This window comes from Pleurotus ostreatus (genome assembly GCF_014466165.1).
Source record: "Pleurotus ostreatus strain PC9 chromosome Unknown scaffold_10, whole genome shotgun sequence".
Taxonomy (NCBI): domain Eukaryota; kingdom Fungi; phylum Basidiomycota; class Agaricomycetes; order Agaricales; family Pleurotaceae; genus Pleurotus; species Pleurotus ostreatus.
In genome coordinates, this window is record NW_023503165.1 from 573,430 (window position 1) to 590,672 (window position 17,243).

General features: G+C 49.0%; 7 protein-coding genes across 7 annotated transcripts; 4 read left to right on the forward strand and 3 right to left on the reverse strand.

The window, feature by feature from the left end:
• Nucleotides 1–410: 410 nt before the first annotated feature.
• PC9H_001927 (uncharacterized protein) lies at nt 411–2,524 on the forward strand (the record flags this gene model as incomplete). Its single annotated transcript, XM_036771573.1, has 12 exons — nt 411–516; nt 569–661; nt 722–837; nt 893–1,101; nt 1,158–1,306; nt 1,360–1,475; nt 1,525–1,668; nt 1,712–1,927; nt 1,977–2,029; nt 2,080–2,205; nt 2,255–2,386; nt 2,437–2,524. The coding sequence occupies 12 exons, from the start codon at nt 411–413 to the stop codon at nt 2,522–2,524; spliced, it is 1,548 nt and encodes a 515-aa protein (XP_036626194.1).
• An 805-nt stretch (nt 2,525–3,329) lies between these two features.
• Nucleotides 3,330–5,179, reverse strand: PC9H_001928 (uncharacterized protein; the record flags this gene model as incomplete). The annotated part of the gene is made up of 10 exons (XM_036771574.1): nt 3,330–3,387; nt 3,451–3,576; nt 3,629–3,710; nt 3,767–3,956; nt 4,007–4,020; nt 4,076–4,184; nt 4,238–4,353; nt 4,406–4,554; nt 4,613–4,937; nt 4,993–5,179. 10 exons carry the CDS (start codon nt 5,177–5,179, stop codon nt 3,330–3,332), a joined length of 1,356 nt encoding a protein of 451 aa, XP_036626195.1.
• A 646-nt stretch (nt 5,180–5,825) lies between these two features.
• On the reverse strand, nt 5,826–7,592 carry PC9H_001929 (uncharacterized protein; the record flags this gene model as incomplete). The annotated part of the gene is made up of 10 exons (XM_036771575.1): nt 5,826–5,906; nt 5,964–6,081; nt 6,141–6,198; nt 6,255–6,447; nt 6,498–6,559; nt 6,609–6,643; nt 6,700–6,922; nt 6,973–7,139; nt 7,193–7,411; nt 7,465–7,592. The coding sequence occupies 10 exons, from the start codon at nt 7,590–7,592 to the stop codon at nt 5,826–5,828; spliced, it is 1,284 nt and encodes a 427-aa protein (XP_036626196.1).
• Nucleotides 7,593–8,090: 498 nt separating this feature from the next.
• PC9H_001930 (uncharacterized protein) lies at nt 8,091–9,463 on the reverse strand (the record flags this gene model as incomplete). Its single annotated transcript, XM_036771576.1, has 7 exons — nt 8,091–8,180; nt 8,240–8,333; nt 8,389–8,567; nt 8,624–8,858; nt 8,914–9,028; nt 9,081–9,239; nt 9,292–9,463. 7 exons carry the CDS (start codon nt 9,461–9,463, stop codon nt 8,091–8,093), a joined length of 1,044 nt encoding a protein of 347 aa, XP_036626197.1.
• Nucleotides 9,464–10,626: 1,163 nt separating this feature from the next.
• On the forward strand, nt 10,627–11,802 carry PC9H_001931 (uncharacterized protein; the record flags this gene model as incomplete). The annotated part of the gene is made up of 4 exons (XM_036771577.1): nt 10,627–10,793; nt 10,858–10,984; nt 11,183–11,385; nt 11,445–11,802. The coding sequence occupies 4 exons, from the start codon at nt 10,627–10,629 to the stop codon at nt 11,800–11,802; spliced, it is 855 nt and encodes a 284-aa protein (XP_036626198.1).
• A 726-nt stretch (nt 11,803–12,528) lies between these two features.
• Nucleotides 12,529–13,194, forward strand: PC9H_001932 (uncharacterized protein; the record flags this gene model as incomplete). The annotated part of the gene is made up of 4 exons (XM_036771578.1): nt 12,529–12,531; nt 12,733–12,793; nt 12,909–13,052; nt 13,148–13,194. The coding sequence occupies 4 exons, from the start codon at nt 12,529–12,531 to the stop codon at nt 13,192–13,194; spliced, it is 255 nt and encodes an 84-aa protein (XP_036626199.1).
• Nucleotides 13,195–13,493: 299 nt separating this feature from the next.
• Nucleotides 13,494–17,220, forward strand: MTR4 (ATP-dependent RNA helicase mtr4; the record flags this gene model as incomplete). The annotated part of the gene is made up of 10 exons (XM_036771579.1): nt 13,494–13,835; nt 13,894–14,148; nt 14,206–14,319; nt 14,375–14,819; nt 14,875–15,576; nt 15,636–15,877; nt 15,938–16,309; nt 16,364–16,729; nt 16,782–16,986; nt 17,045–17,220. The coding sequence occupies 10 exons, from the start codon at nt 13,494–13,496 to the stop codon at nt 17,218–17,220; spliced, it is 3,219 nt and encodes a 1,072-aa protein (XP_036626200.1).
• Nucleotides 17,221–17,243: the final 23 nt, after the last annotated feature.

Below are 17,243 nucleotides of genomic sequence, written 5' to 3' on the forward strand. Positions count from 1 at the left end.
TTCTATCCAACAGAACATCATTCATCCGATGGAAAATCTCCATAGACATGCACCTACAACCAGAGAAGGTCAATACGCCGTGTATTGGACCAGGACCCCGGGGACTCAATCAATAACAGCATCATTGATATCCATGCCTGTCGGTATAGCCTATGGAAGGCTTCGAAGGTGATGGATGTTGGTCGTTGGCGTCACATTTTCCATCTGACTCCGTCCCAGCGGCGCCGCCGGATGTAAGACCGACAGGATCGTATGGTGAAAACGCGCCCAGGACATACTTACGCCGCTGCAACCTCATCCATGAATTTCCTACTTTAGCTTACAGTAATCATTCATAAAGGACCGCGGCTTACTGTTAAGAAATACGGATTTACTCAGATTTCTAAGTTGTCTTCAACTCTCAAGATCTCATGTTTGCAACCTTATCCACCCTTGCCACCGTCTGCACACTCGCCCTTGTTGTCGTTATCTCTAACGTTATAGGCAAACGTACCAGAAACAAACCTTTACCGCCTGGTGTGTCTTTACTTGCGTCTAGTCGTGGAAGAGACTTCTCATACCGTTGAAGGCCCGAAACCAATATGGCCAATAGGTAATCTGCACCAAATTCCCTGGGGGAACTCAACAGCAGAAGTATATGGTCAATGGGGGAAAATCTACGGTGCGCCACCACTTAGCAGTGACCACCCGAATTTCCTCATAATGCTCCCACTTCAATTAGGCCCGCTAGTATATTTTCGCACTTTCGGGCGGGAATTCGTTGTTATAAACACCCTCAAGGCGGCTCTGGATTTGTTTGAGAAACGCTCTCATCTTTATGCTACTAAACCACGCTTGGTAAGTGTCACAACACAGTCCGGGCCCTATTTGGCAAGCGCTTACTAGCTTGGAGGTCATGGCAGGAGAGCTCGTTGGCAAAGATAAGAGCTCGTTGGTATTCTTCAAATACAACTCTTTGTGGAAGGATTGCCGGAGAATTACGCATTCATGGATGGCGAAGCCGTCTATTCAAGGAAGCGGACCGTCGTTGGAATTGAATGCCGACAAACTCCTTCTGACTTTTTTGGAGACACCTCAAGAGTTTGCGCAATACATACGATCGTAAGCTACTTATTTCCCATGACCGTCTGGGATTTGGCTAAGGCATACTGTATCAGGTACACGGCTACTGCTCTTTTGAGCGTGCTTTATGGCATTGAATGTTCAACCAAGGATGATCCTCTTATCAAGTTATCTGAACGAGTCAGCCTTTTGACTTCCGAAGCAATGCGCCCGGGTAGATGGTTATGTGATTCATTCCCCTGGAGTACGTATCCTCACCAATCACAGTGGAAATGCGTGACTCACTAAACTCAAAAGTGGCGTATGTGCCTTCTTGGTTTCCTGGCGGTTACTTTAAATGTTGGGCCATGGAGGCTCGTCGAGCGTCAGATGATCTGCTTCACATCCCGTACGAACGCGTCAAGGCCTCTGTTGTACGTCACTCCTCTTCACCCCCTCATTTTCCAAGCTTACCCTCGTCAGATCGAAGGCCGAGCCAAGAAATCCTGGGTCGCGGACAGCATGTTAGATGAAACGGGACAATTGATCGATGGAGAAGATAGCCACACCTTGATGATCTCCGCTGGAAGTCTCTATGCCGCCGGAATAGATACGGCAAGTATTATGGTAAATGATGCCATGCTCAAAAACTAAATGGATCATGTTATAGACTGCCTCCGCCTTACGAACCTTTCTCCTTGTGATGACTAGACACCCCGAGATACAGAAGAAAGCTCAAGAGGAAATAGATAGTGTCGTAGGGAAGGACCGCCTCCCCACGTTGTCTGATCGCGACTCGCTTCCGTACGTTGAATGCGTGATTAAGGAGGTACTTCGCTTTGCTGCTGTCGCTGCCCTCATGCCGCACAGCTTGGATGAAGACGACGTTGGTTTTCATCACTCTTATGAGTATTGCTTCATTCATAGTCATACAGATATACAACGGTTATACGATCCCTAAAGGCGCCTGGGTCATGGTCAATGCATGGTACGTACCGCCGTCCATCTTGCGGGAGGGAGATCAATACTGGCGTTTAGGTCGATTTTCTACGACCCAGCCCTCTACCCTGAGCCACGCGAGTTCAGGCCCGAACGATTTCTTTCCACCGGTGACCATGAGGCAGAGACGGATCCGTATACAGTCGCCTTTGGCTTTGGGCGACGGTAATGGTTACACCACTTGACATATACGAATACTGATATACTTGAATAGTGCATGCGCTGGGACTCCCTTTGTTCAAGCTTGGCTATTTCTGAACATGGCTCGAGTCCTATCGGTGTTCAACATCAGCCCTGTAACTGGTAAAGGCATCCCGCCTGCCAATTTTGTGATGAGGCATATTCGGTGAGTCATTCTTCCATACGGACAATCGGTTTCATTAATGTAAGAGTCAGAATTCCCGCAGAGTTCGAGTGTTCCATGGTTCCCAGAAGCACAGAGAAAGTTAAGCTGCTGCACCACGATGTGTTAGCTGCACCGTAGAATAGCAATGACCAGTAGAAAGTGTGCCATATCATGTTCACTGTGGCTCGGACTCAAATGATTACTCAATCACAAAAGCTTGTGGCCAGTTGTGAGCAGTTTGATCAGGCTGAAATAGCCAACACATGGAAACTAAGCTACACCTCGGCGCCCAGCCCGGCGAAATCATTACTGTAGAGTCTTCGGTACAGCAGCAATCTTCTAGTACTGCTGCCTCATATTTAAGGATCTAAGCAGTGAAAGAGGTTGGCTACGTAGGGTTGGCTACGTAGCTATATATATATATATTCTCCATGTGTTCGTTACTAGGATCTGACAGTGGGAACACAAACTACCGACGCTTACTTCAATAATTCCCGAGTTCCTCCCAGCTGTGCGAATTCCCTCTCTATGTTTCCTAAGTCAGACGAAGAAACATATCGCAAAGGCCACTGGCAAGAAAACCCATATGGTTTATTACATATTTCCGATTCAACTTCATGAAACACAGTTCTTGTTATTCTGCCAAGATTCCGGTGGTGTACGGTACTAGTAAAAACGGAAGAGGACATAGTGCAAACATTGCCCCACAGGATTCACGCAGTTCTGGGCCGAATAATGCACTCGAAATGTTCTGGGTGACTGAGTCCGTACGTCACTTGAGTAGTTGCGAAGAAGCAGTGAAATCACTCACCTGATGGACCCATCCATAAAGCGGGGTTCAGGAAGAACAGGTTCGCCGTTTTCTTCCGGCGGGCGTATGTCGAAAGACGCCAGTACAGATGCACAAGCGAGCCACATTGTAGCCTCGGCTAGATGAATACCTTCAAGAGGGTAAGAACCGCAGAGCCGTAGCAGGAAGGAATAAAGTACCTGGGCAAGTCCTTGGATAGAAGGTAGTCAGCCCCAAGTACTAGTAGCTAGGTCACCACTTTTATTGGACTTACCGACGTCCGAAGCCGAAAAGATAGTCGCGCGGATCCGTCTCTTTGGCGCGGTTGTTATCACCTAGAAAACGAGTGGGGTCGAAGGATTCTGGATTCTGGTAAGTCTGAGGATCATGGAAAAATTGCCTGAGAATTCCGTCAGTTCCACGCCGGAGGAAAACTGAAGAAATGCTCGAACCAGTTGTTTGTGATGACCATAGTGCCCTTCGGAATGAAATAGCCATCGTGAATGTCATCCTCGGACACGACGTGAGGAAGCCCTGCGTTGCGTTTAGCATCATAGGAGTGTGGGGATGTAGTTCGTGACGGCGGGTACCTATCGGGCCAAAAGTATAGACTCTCATGACTTCTACATAGAGCGCTTCGACGTAAGGTAGGCGGGAACGGTCGGATAGGGTGGGTAAATGGCCAAATCCAAGGGCAGCGTCTATTTCGCCCTGTGCTTTGATTTGCTCTGCAGTGTGCCGCGTCATGGCAAGGAAGAAACATTCGATGCCGCCCACAGTCTAGGAAAATCGTCATGATGCGGTGACAATGGCAAGAACATGCATTCTACCGTGTCGGCTCCACCTAGCGAGAAGTTGAGGACGAGACTGATAAGATACGAGAAAGGCTTTTCACTGACCACTATATACACCAGCAGCGGCCCACTGGATGTTCCTTTCTTGCTTGGGGTCAAGCTGGGCATCCGCCAGTGCTTGGGACACAAAAGACGGCTGGGCCATTCCATCCGCCTAACACAGACAGTTGACATAGTTCTCTACGCTCTCCCGTTAAAAAATCTCACCATTCTTTGCTTTACCAGGTTGTAAGGTACGTCCAACATCTGTGCCAAAGTTTCTCGGTATTTCGCTGCCTTGCGTTTCCAAGAAGCTCCAGGGAACCACTCAGGTACGAAGCGCACTGTAATAAATCTATCACATCGGCGTCGACGAGAGAGCTAGTGGAGACTCACAGATCGGAAAAAAGTCCACCATATATGCATTAATGCCTGTAGTTTCGGAAAACTGATCCATAGCTTCGTCAACGAGCCGTACTAGTGGATCATCGTGGGGCTCAGCGGAATAGCCGTAAGTGATCTTGAGGACGATGGCCCCTGCTAATCTTCAAACAAGCACCAGATTTGCTAAACGTCGAATATGTTTTGATCGAAAAGACGAACCTTTGTGTGTGTTGCACCCACACCTCGGGGTTATCGAGGATACTGTTAATATAGTTGCGAGTTTCATCTTGCAGCACAGTCTGAAACCCTTCAACCTTCGACCTACTGCCTATGAACTGAGAGAAGAGGCGTCTGTATTCGAGCCAAGTTTCTGAGAAGGGGATAAGTGCAGGGCCTTCTCCCCAGCCAACCAACTGTCCTGCCATCATCAACTTTGGGCGGTCGCTGTAGTTACGGCTCTTCTTGGCTAACATATCGAAAGCATATTTGGCGTCGTTCAAAATGATGATGGATCTGCCCAACGCATTGAGATACACGATTCCGCCTAGCAAGGTATCAAGTATCAGTGGAGAGCAACTGGATACAGAAGTCAACCGAACCATATTGGCGCCCTAATGCTGTAAATTTCACCCATGCTTGACTCGAAGGAAGATCGGTGACGTTTCCAAGGAGCGGCCAGCCTTTGGGACCAGGGGGGAGAGGTGCGGGGAGACGTTGCTTCTTGAAGACGAAGAAGGAGGCCAACAAGCCGGCCACACCAACGGCGAGATAATAGGTAGACTCCATGTCGACAGGTAGTTGGAGGATGATGAGTGGCAGAAACAAGATGCAAGGTAAGCGCGTGGATTGTGTGTGGGATCATGCTGGTGTGTCATTAATTATTGGATTTGGATAGAGAACGGCGACATGACTGAAACGGCGGTGTCCAGGGTCATTCACAGCTGCGATTTGATGCCGTGACGAGAACAGGCTGCATGGTGCTTCTGTGGGCGTGGGTAAGGGTGTCTGTCTGTTTGTATAATGGGTGCTGTATTGTTGATGCGAGCTTCCGCAATCGGTGAACTTCCAGGTAGTAACTCTTGGCCCTGACTGGGCGCTATGGGGCCAAGATACTCCCACATGAACATCGGGCGGAGTGGGTCATCTCCGTGTTCCATCAATAGCGACGCCCGGTGTGTGTGCCAGAATGCACGGCGACATAGTAAGTACCGAGTGAGTGCGAAGTCACACCGAGCCCGAGATGCGTGTGAGGAGCACTGCACGTTTGAACTGCCAAATCAAGTAGCTCTGATGTAGTCTATAAAGGGATTCCAAATGTTGGCCCATACTGCAGCGCACCGCTAGAAATTGATAACAGTGTTGGATTGGCCAAGCAATAGATCTATCTATTCATAGGGCTCGAATACACAGAAACCGCGGGCATCCAACTAAATTAGACGAGCTGAGTACCCCGCCTATTCACTAACATCTGTCGTGTGACGATGACGCAGGCTAAGCCTACAATGATGGAAACCTAAACAAGAAAAAGGGTGAGCGCTCTTGAAAGAAGAAAGCAATTGTCCATTTGTACCCCACTGAATATGATGCTTCTCGGCCATGCGAACGTTGAGCCGAGTATAGCACCATTGATCGGTGTGCCAGTGAATGCACCGAACGCGGCGATGAAGAAGGCAATCCCAAATCGAATGCTCGATAAACGCCAAGTCAAGATATGAAGCTGAGCATTGACATCAAAATGCTCGCTTACCCTACTTCGTCCGGTCGTCGAGCTAGAGCCGCAAGGCAAGGCCCACAGAGTGTCAGGACTGGGTCCACCCGTTAGATACGCGGGTCATAATGCTCAGAATGAGAACAAACTTACATGAGCCGGAGGAGAAGCCGAACAAAATGGCAAACACGATTGTTCCTGCGTCCGTTTTGACTCCAAATAGGGCAAAAATGAGAGTAGCATTGATAGCAATCGAAGGAACAATGATGTTGAATGGCCCGTAGTAGTCCGCAAGAATACCAGGTATGATTCTCCCCGGTATGGCTGCAGCATTCATGATTGCAAGCTGAGGTAGTACTCAGCACATCTCCTATACAATAGTAGCAGGCAGCTCACCGAGTAGAATGCAACGTTGGCATCAACGCCATGAAGGACAGCGAAAAGTTGGAGGTAAAAGTCTAAGTCGAACATGTTAATAGATGTTCGAAATCTTGGGAACGAACAAACAAGGAAAGAAAATGCCCCAGTCGATAAGGAAGACCCTGAACATATCCAGTGATCAGAACATTGAAATCGCTGTCTTCATGATTAAGCTCACCCAAAATTGGCCAACATATAGGGCAAGTCTGTTAAAATGGAGACCACCGAAGGCTTTTGTGTCTCCTCTTTAATAGAAGGATTATCGCTCATGAGAACATTGGCTAGGACTAGTAAACCCAGGACGAGGAAGGCGGTTGCTCGGACGCTCCAACCAAAACTCACAGAGCTTTGCAGGAGTTGATTCAACATGATCGGAAAGACGATGCCTCCAATGGAAGAGCCTAGAATAATTTATATCCAACGTGGAAGATCATTAAACGCGACTACCCACCAGTAACAACGACTCCCATAGCAAATGCTCTTCGCTTGCGCCAATGATGGGCTTGAACGGCTAAAGCTGGTACATATAGCAACCCCGCACCAATGCCGAGCCCAACACCCTGCGAGAGGTACACCTGATAATACTTATCTGGATGCGCCAGCGAGACCATAAACAGCCTTGAAAGGGAGAAAATGTAAGCACAAGATTTGGAGGTTGGGGATTTCCTCACGAAAATACAAAGATTACAGAACCAACGACGTTGGTGTATCTAAAATACCCCATATCGAGCAGTTTGCCAGCGACGAGACCCATAGCGTGGAGAAAGAACAATTGAGTAGACCCTATCCAACTAACGTTGGAGGCAGAGGCCGTATGGGACCGAGTGTATGTGTCTTGATACACGCCGAATGCATTGGCGTAGCCAAAGGTGACAGTGGTAACGCACAACCTGCATTGAACGCAGTCAGTGAAGACTCGTGGGTAAAAAGGCCTCGCGCTCACCCTCCTATAAGTGTTGACCAGGCTCGCATGCCTCCGTCAAGACGGCCGGCTGCAAGCAAAGGCGGGGAGTCTTCCTTCGTCTCTCCGGCGGACACCATAGGTTTGGACATGCTGGGTTCTGGTTTCATGGTTAAGGATGCAGTTTAGCTGCGGCTAGTCTCATCTAGCTATAAGGCCGTAAGAATTCCATTGATGCCAATCAGTATGGATCACTATGGATAGACTCAGAAGTCGTGCAGGAGCAGTGTGAGAAGCGTATTGTGATCTTGAGACAGCGAAGAGGAGAATGTGTCACTGAGGATTGTGAATGTGGAGGACCGCGTTGTCTGATGGTCTGATGGTCTGATGAGCATTTGATTCCGCCGAATCGATTTGAATGAACACAAATATGTACCGCCCAAGACGCAGCCATCGGATCTTCCTCGGTGACCGGCGATCGAGGAGCAGAAGAAAAACCCTTTGTAGCCGAGTTGAACCAGTGCCGTTTCTTAAGCTTCTTAACGATGGCAGAAGCTCGGACAGAAGTCAGAAAAGAAAGGTTCATATTGCAAGTTGTTATACGTAGCCCCGCAAGAGCGCACGTTACACGTTATCTAGGCGATGCTGGATTCTATGTACTATCGATATCACAAACGAGAAGGACGAGGTGCCGTGTCACGGTTGCAGAGGATGCGAAGTATTTCGCGAGCCAGTTCTCTGGGTTTCTCGACAGGTAGCTATTTCAGAAAGAACCAGTTAGTTCTGTTGCCGCTTGGATGGGGGTTTCAACACTCACGTAATGCCCCGCTCCGACAATGGTCGTGATTGAGGCTAACTTTGAACGGTCCTCTGCAATATTTTCGGAAATCATCTTATAAATGGGCTTTGGCCTTGGCGGTAGAGTAAGCATAACAATTGCGAAAAAACAGCAGAGAAAGGATGTACCAGATGTCCATTACATCACCTAGGATAAGATGAGTTGGAAGGATATTCATGATGCTTCTCAGATACGGCAATTCATTGAGATTAGTTCCGTCATCCAAGAAGCAGGCAGTCTCCTGTTCGACGGGGGTCTTGGTTGTGATCATCCCAGTATATTGAGGGTCAGGCATGAAGTAAGTGTCCTGTTCGAAGTATTACTGTTTGATAAATATGATAAATTGGTCATAGCGTAACGCACAGCGATGACTTGCAATACGTCTGGATGAAAATTCTTCCACGGAATATGAGTCTTGAACCACTTCATAGCATCCTCCGTGCTAGCCCAACGGGTCGGTCGACGAGAATTCGAGCGCTTGACAACATCGTAAAGTTGCAACAGGGGGCCCCAAGCCGCATGTTCAATATGGGGAGATTCGACGAGGATTAGCTTGCAAAGTGGCAAATGTTGCTTTGATGGCCCAAGTGCATTGATCCTGAAGTAGACCATCGTTTGCCTTGTCATAAATCGAAGGTGGGTAACAGACTCACATGGAGCCACCTCCGCCCGAGTGGGCGACTCCGACGAGATTTTCTCGTTCACCTGGTTGGAGGATATCGGACGCCAAGAAAGTCCGAATGGCTGCTCCGGGTATTCTTCCGGGGACTAAAGCAGCTCTAGTTGAGTGGCGTAATTAGATAGAAAGTAGATGACCTACATGATTTTCCAACGTAGTGTTTCAGTACTTCTTCATTCAGTTTGGCCGCATCGCCATGATTGGGTCGCTCTACGACCCATACGGAATGGATGTATACCTCCTTGCTACCCGCGGTTAGACGGTACAGTTCTTTGATTAAGGGAAGCGCAGTTTCTTGACCTGAGAGAAAGTGAGCACTAGCCACCTCTGTTGTCCAACAGAACTGAATTACCCAAAGATATACCATTACTAAAGACAAAGTTGTACTTTACAGCACCGTTCTCATTGCTGCGGGCTTTGGGGACATAACGTGTTGCGGTGGTGTGGAACTGGTGGTCCTGGACAAACGAAAAGTGAAAAGTCTGAGAAACGAGGGGGTGCAAGGTGCAGTCCGAGAGTGGCATCGTCAAGGGAGGAATGATGAACAGCTCGGTGTAGACGCTTCATATTATGGGCATCCACCTATTTTTGGTGACTGTACGTGCAAACAAAAGTTTCCGGGATCAGATGCACGAGAAGAATTGATTGCCAGCGCTGAGCGCTGAGGACGGGTTGGTTCAGTCTTTCACATTAAATCACTGAGCCATATGAATCCCGAAAGGGGACTCCTCCGCCTCATTTTGTGGTACTTAGCTTTCCCCATAAGTAGTGCTGCCTATATTCTGGTAGGTCACATGCACAAGCACTCCCCAATCACAGTCCTGCCTCACGGTGTACCGCACAGAGTGTGCGTGGCTCCTATGTATATGTCCACATCTGTATCAATCAATCTGTATAACCAATATATATTGCGGCGCATACCGTCAACCTTATCTCTCAGCAGGGAGTGAATCGACAACCGAGCATCAACCAGGGTCACCGATCCCTGGACTCTCAGTGGGCCTACAGCAACCATGTTGCGAACCAAAGGCTATCGGACGCTACACTTGAAAAAACACGCTCCGGATGAACTGTAAACGATCGTATTCTGTGACAGTCAAACTGTACGTCAAGGAAGCCGGCCATCTACTCCTTGTTGTGGCCGCGGGGTGCTGTGGACTAGGGTTCCTAGGATGATTGTGATGAAGAGCGAAGCCATCGGTGATGACGGTAACACTGACTTCTGCCGCCGTGGTTTAGGTTTGGAGTTGGAGGTTTTATCCGCAGAGCGCGGAGGTAAGGAGGCCATTGGTTTGCAAGCCAGACAAGAACTACTACCGCTAGGCACCCCGGGCCTTCCATTTCCCGAAGTTTGGCATCCATTATGGCTATTTTGCTCTCAGTTCTGAGACTCGCATCTCCCATTGAATGCAAAGTCCGTTGTCGAGCGAACCAAAGAGTAACGTTCCTTACCCTATAACCGGCTTTTATCACGCCTAGGGGAAATGCCTCGTCTTGAATGACTACACGACACAAAAGGTCTTCCTGCTTGATCCTTGCTGAGCAAATGTTACAACGAGTATTGGGCCTTGAAGCTTGAAGATTTTATCGTGCCCGTCTACTTACTATACTGTCGAGGAACCTGGATTGACCGTGGGAATGACAGAGACCGAGGTAAGTCTGCGCTAACCCAGAGACCTTTTGTATAATGTCTCCTTTAACTCCCACTTCTGCAGAGATCCTCGACGATCATCTCTCCTACCCAACACTACAGCTCGCTTCATCCACACTTGAAGTGAAGCAAGTGCCGCCCCAGCCTCGACAAATTCTGCAAGATCGGTTGTACATTGGGAATTTGCATCCTTCAGTCGACGAGTACGCCAGTAACATCTCCTACAGGTGCTACACCGTCGCTTATCGAACTTTGTGTGCCTATCAGATATTCACTTCTCCAAGTCTTCTCAAAGTTCGGTAAAGTCACCAAGATGGACTTCCTCTTCCACAAGACCGGCGCACTCAAAGGCAAACCGAGGGGCTACGCTTTCGTCGAGTATGCCGATAAATCTGTGCGTTCATTTCCTATACCTATATTCTCCCGTCTGGTCGCTCATCCCGGGTCTCTTTCGCATTGTACCCAACGCATCGAACAACACACTACTGTACCATATCGCCTTACCGCCAAAAGTTACCCGGGGCGGGGATATCTTGACCATGACGAATGATAACTTCGTTGAACTGACGCCACGTTCTTCGTATGACAACAGGAGGCTCTGAAAGCCCAGCGGATGGCACACGATAAGCTCCTACGCGGTCGAAAACTTGTCGTAACATTCGCTCAGCAAGCGCCCCTTGATCAAGCAGGACAGCCCTATGCGTCTGGGAGTCATTCAAGGAGAGGCATGTCGGATGTCGGCAAGCCCACTACCCTCAGCTTGATAAAAACTGGCGGTGGATCGCGGAATGCAGGGTACGCTACTCTTATTGCTCGAGAACGAGCTTTGCATCTAATGTAAATGTGACTCATAGAACCGAGGGCAAGATAGCCATGATGGAAGCCAAACTTCGGGAAATGGAGGCCGCTAAAGCCGTGCCTAGCGCTTCCTCGCTGCCTTCTCATCCGTCTCTCCCTGCGAAGCCAGTGGCAGCGATGGCCTCGTTATCATCCCGCCCTACAGATAACTCCAACACAAATTATAAGTCCAAGCCACAGCGACCGAAGACAGTGTTACCATCACTGCCGATGGCGCCGCCTCGTCTCTCGCCGACTTCTTTATCCTCCCAACCAACTGCTTCGACTTTAGTCACAAATACTACTCCACGCACGCACGATAAGAAGCCGACGGCTGGATTCCTTGGTGTAAAGATTGTCAAGAGAACAAAATAGCATTACGTAGCAGTTTTACTTTTGCAATAGTTCACTAGTGGATATAATATTCCTTATCTTGCGCTTCGAAATTTGTCGAGACATAGGCGTCTCGGAGTAGGTCTGTGCACGTGAGTACCACCACTCCCTCCCTCACAGCGCAGCACCAGACACAAAGCGACGCTCGCCCCCTCTCACTGTCGTCCTTTATCAGTGAGGTGCAGGAGCTCATGAAACCGCGTGGTTTTCCTGGAACGACGTTTGTTCAACAGTAATCTGGAGCATCGGGATCTCCCTCCACTTCGTGTTTCAACCTCCTCTCTCTCTGTCCATTACCGCTTTGACCATCAAAGCCTTTGTTTCGGGCCTCTGGTACGCTCCAGGCATGGCCGATACAGTTAAGTCTGACCAGCAGCAGAAGTCGCGTCATTAGTAGCATAGACCCTGAAAAGTTGGTTGCGTCTGTTTCCGCAATTCAACAAACCGGGGAGGCTCTGGCCTGCTGGCGACGCTATCGCGAGGTACTCTTGATTATCGAATCTTGGTAGTCACGTAACACTGCTGCACTCAATACTTTGGCGGCGATGCATTAAGAGTACGATGAATGTGCATGATCCTGAAACTGGGGCTTCGGTAGTTCCCGAGAGATATACAGTACATCGAAATAAGGTTTGTAGGCCATCCACACTGACTGGATGGCCCGAAAAGTCCAGCGCTAACGCCTTCAACGCCCTCAAGACTTTCGCCATGGTGAGTAGTATGCAGTAATGCTGCTCGTCGTGGACCCAGTGCTGATTGTTCACCCTCCTCCCCCCCGCGCGCTCTCCTTCGATCGCCTCACTTGACTACCGATACGATACGACCTACGCGTTCTCACTCATCTCGTTCGAATCTCTGCTATACGACATCGATGTATTGTCTTGGATGTGCTCGTATCGTCCGGATCAATAGCCCAAGGAAATCCGTGACATCAAGCAATTCATTGAGATTGCCAGGAGAAAGGATGCCACCCGTGCGTTATAATACCCACTCCCTAACCTATGACACTAATGCAACTGTTGTGATGACTATTTTATCTTCTGGACGCTATACTACGCATTACACCGTACGCATTACACCCTTAACAGAAGCCCGCATAAAGAAGACACAATCCAAAATCGCTGGCGGCAAAGTCCAAACCAAATTCAAAGTACGGTGCTCAAGGTACCTATACACACTCTCTGTAGACGATCCGGAGAAGGCGGATAAGCTCGCGCAGAGTCTTCCCCCTGGTAAGTTGTGCTTTCTTCCTTTCCGTCGCCGCTGTCCAGCATTTGTGCAACAACTCTCTGATTCGGCGTTTATCAATTGACATTCTTTGGTGCAGGTCTTACAGTTGTCGACCTATCAAAAGCCACACCAAAGAAGAAGTAAATCCCTTTCACTTGCTTTCGATGCGCGCGTGTTAGTGTGGTTATTCTTGGTCAATGACAATGGCCGATAAGGGATGGGTCTTGACGCTGGCTTTTTTTCTATGTATCCACCATGCTACCTGCCCATGCAACCTATATACATGACATGATACATGAAATCTTGAAACTGAAGGGCACTATGTAAGACGTGAACAAATTTGTGTTTGGAATGGAAGGCAATAAGGACAACAACCAAACAAACTGAACGCCAGATCCAAAGTAGTTTTTCGTTACTGACGTTCACGCATCCCTCTGCGAAACATGGATTCCAATGACCTCTTCTCATTTCTTGACCAGCCAGCAGAAGAAGAATTGCTTCAGGACGAAGACCCCGGCGTTGAAGAAATCGCTTCCTCGCCAAATGCCACTACACTAAAGCGCAAAGCAACAACTATCCCTTCGAATAATGGACACACGGATACAGAAATGCGAAACCCAGAGGACGAGCCTGGCCCCTCGAAGCCGAAACGGCCACGTATGGCGTCTCCGAAGCCCATTGTGCTGGACGATTTCGAAACCGAAGCCAAACGCGAAGTTGTGGCTAGTGCCGGTCTTACAGGTGCTGCTGCAGAAGCTGGCGCGCGATTAGAGCTACGGCATCAAGTGAGTATATTCTCTGGGTGCGTGCGTATATTCCACACGCTGATGGACATAATCGCAGGTCCGGCATCAGGTAGCAGTTCCTCCGGGCTACAATTACATCCCGATATCGAAACATGTACCTCCAGCCAAGCCTGATCGAGAATACAAGTTCGAGTTAGATCCCTTCCAAAAAGTATCCGTGTACGCGATCCAAAGAAATGAGAGTGTCCTGGTGTCTGCCCATACCAGTGCAGGCAAAACGGTGGTAGCAGAATACGCCATTGCCAAATGCTTGAATAATAAACAGCGAGTCATATACACCAGCCCTATCAAGGTACTTCTCACATAATATGTTTCTATCATGACACCTCAACATGCGAGCCTTTCCTAGGCCCTCAGTAATCAAAAGTATCGAGAAATGTTGGCGGAATTTGGAGACGTCGGGCTTATGACAGGAGATGTCACAATAAATCCCTCGGCGACCTGCCTGGTTATGACGACGGAGGTACGCCAAGTCTGTAACGATACGATACACTCAATCAATGGACTTGGCTCGTTAGATTCTGCGCTCTATGCTTTATCGTGGCTCGGAGGTCATGCGTGAGGTTGCTTGGGTCATATTCGACGAAATCCACTACATGCGAGACAAGGAGCGTGGCGTTGTCTGGGAAGAGACCATCATCTTGCTACCGCACACCGTACGATACGTCTTCCTCTCCGCCACTATCCCCAACGCCATGCAATTCGCAGAGTGGATATGTAAGTCCCATGAACAACCCTGTCACGTCGTCTACACCGACTTCCGTCCCACTCCGCTGCAGCACTATCTCTTCCCGGCCGGCGGAGAGGGTATTTACCTTGTTGTCAACGAGAAGGGTGAATTCAGGGAGGACAACTTCACGAAAGCGATGGGTATGCTGCAGGATAAGATGGGGGAGGACCCAGCAGATTCCAAAGGAGGAAAGGGGAGAAAAGGGAAAACAAAGAAGGGCGGCGATAAAAAAGGTGAGTGTACACGAGGTAATGAACCTCGACGTTACCTTCATATCCGTTTCTACAGGACAGTCCGATATCTCGAAGATCATCAAGATGATTATGCTGAAGAACTTCAATCCTGTCATCGTTTTCGCCTTCAGCAAGCGCGAATGCGAAGGCCTGGCGTTGACTATGTCTAAGATGGAGTTCAACTCCCAAGATGAACAAGATCTCGTGGGGAATATATTCAACAACGCCATCGACAATCTCGCCGCGGCCGACCGAGAACTTCCCCAGATCACTAATCTACTTCCCCTCCTCCGCCGTGGCATCGGCATCCATCACGGTGGTCTTCTGCCCATCCTGAAAGAGGTGATCGAGATACTCTTCCAAGAGGGCCTAATCAAAGTCCTCTTCGCCACCGAGACATTCTCCATCGGCTTGAACATGCCCGCGAAAACAGTTGTATTCACCGCCGCCCGCAAATTTGACGGCCGCGAGTTCCGTAATCTATCTTCTGGCGAGTATATCCAAATGTCCGGACGCGCTGGACGACGTGGGCTGGACGATCGGGGTGTTGTAATTATGATGTGCGACGAGAAGCTGGAGCCAACAGCCGCTAAATCAATGGTCAAGGGCGAGGCAGACCGCTTGGACTCTGCCTTCCATCTGGGTTACAACATGATTTTGAATTTGATGAAAGTCGAGGGGATCAGCCCTGAATTCATGCTTGAACGGTGTTTCTTCCAATTTCAAAGTAGTGCTGGCATCCCCGAGCTAGAGGAAGGTTCGTGCCTCCTTTTTACTACTCGTCGTGGTAGGCATCTCATGCTTTCCTTCCTACAGAACTCAAGAAGGAAGAGGAGGCGAAGGAGACATTCGAAATACCGGACGAGCAGCTCGTTGACGAATACTACGAGTATCGCCGACAACTTGACCAGATGTCATCCGATTTCCGCGATGTGATCACCCATCCTGCTTACTCTCTCCCTTTCTTAACACCCGGCCGCCTGGTCAAGGTGAAGTACCAGAAATTGGACTTTGGCTGGGGAGTTGTCATCAACTTTCAAAAACGCCTCCCACCCAAAGTCAGTGTTCCCTCCTCCCTCCCGCGCGTAAGGAATTGACAGGCTTTGCTGTCCAAAAAGAACAGGCCAATGCCCAAAGCGGAAGAGGTACCACCGCACGAACAATATGTTGTGGACGTTCTTTTGAACTGCGCGCAAGGTGGCGTCGCGTCGAAGGACCGATCAGAACTCACCGCGACACCCGGCGGCGTACAGCCATGTCCCCTCGGCGAGAAGGGTACTCCACTCATCGTCCCTGTGCTCCTTGCTACCATTGAAGCCATTAGCCATCTACGGATATACCTGCCAAACGATCTTAGACAAGAGCAAGCGCGGGAGACCGTCTGGAAGAGCATCCTCGAGGTCCATCGGCGATTCCCTGATGGGATCGCCCTCCTGGATCCTGTCGAAAATATGGGTATCAAGGACGAGAAGTTCTTGACGCTTGTAAAGGTATCACTGACCTACCTTCCCATGCCTACCTACTTATATCTTGAGTCATTATAGAAAATCGATCTTATGGAAAAGAAAATGTACGCTAGTCCGCTGCACAAGGATCCTCGGCTGCCTGAGCTGTACGCTATGTGTTCCAAGAAACGGGAGAGTAATGAACGAATTCGCTCATTAAAGAAGCGGATACAAGCCACATTGGACGTCTTGCAGTTAGAGGAGCTCAAATGCCGAAAGCGGGTGCTACGACGGCTGGCGTTCACAGACTCCGAAGACATTGTTGATATGAAGGGACGAGTCGCCTGTGAGATCAGCTCTGGCGACGAATTGCTGCTGACAGAACTTATCTTCAACGGCGTTTTCAATCTTTTATCCCCAGAACAATGTGCTGCCCTACTCAGTTGTTTCGTCTTCGCCGAAAAGGTAAGCGTACCGCACGTTCTTTTTGGCCTACAATATACTCAATGATCCATAGAGCGAGCAAACTACTAAGCTTAAGGAGGAACTAGCTGCGCCACTTCGCGTCATGCAAGAAATCGCACGAAGAATAGCCAAAGTCTCGGTGGAATCAAAGCTGTCGCTAGACGAAAATGAATACGTATCGTCATTCAAAGTGGAACTCATGGACGCAGTTGTCCAGTGGTGCCGAGGCGCCTCCTTCTCGGATATTTGCAAGGCATGTATTTAATGTACTTCCCCAATTAAACCCATCTTAACCTTGTTTTATTTAGCTCACAGATCAGTTCGAAGGGAGCTTGATTCGAGTGTTCAGGCGGCTTGGTGAATTGTTGCGGCAGATGGCTCAAGCAGCCAAGGTTATTGGGAACAACGAGTTGAAGGAAAAATTCGAGAAATCATCTGAAATGCTAGAACGGCCCAATTCGGTTATCTTTTGCTCATCCTTATACCTCTAGTTATTGTAATTGCAGTAGATGCA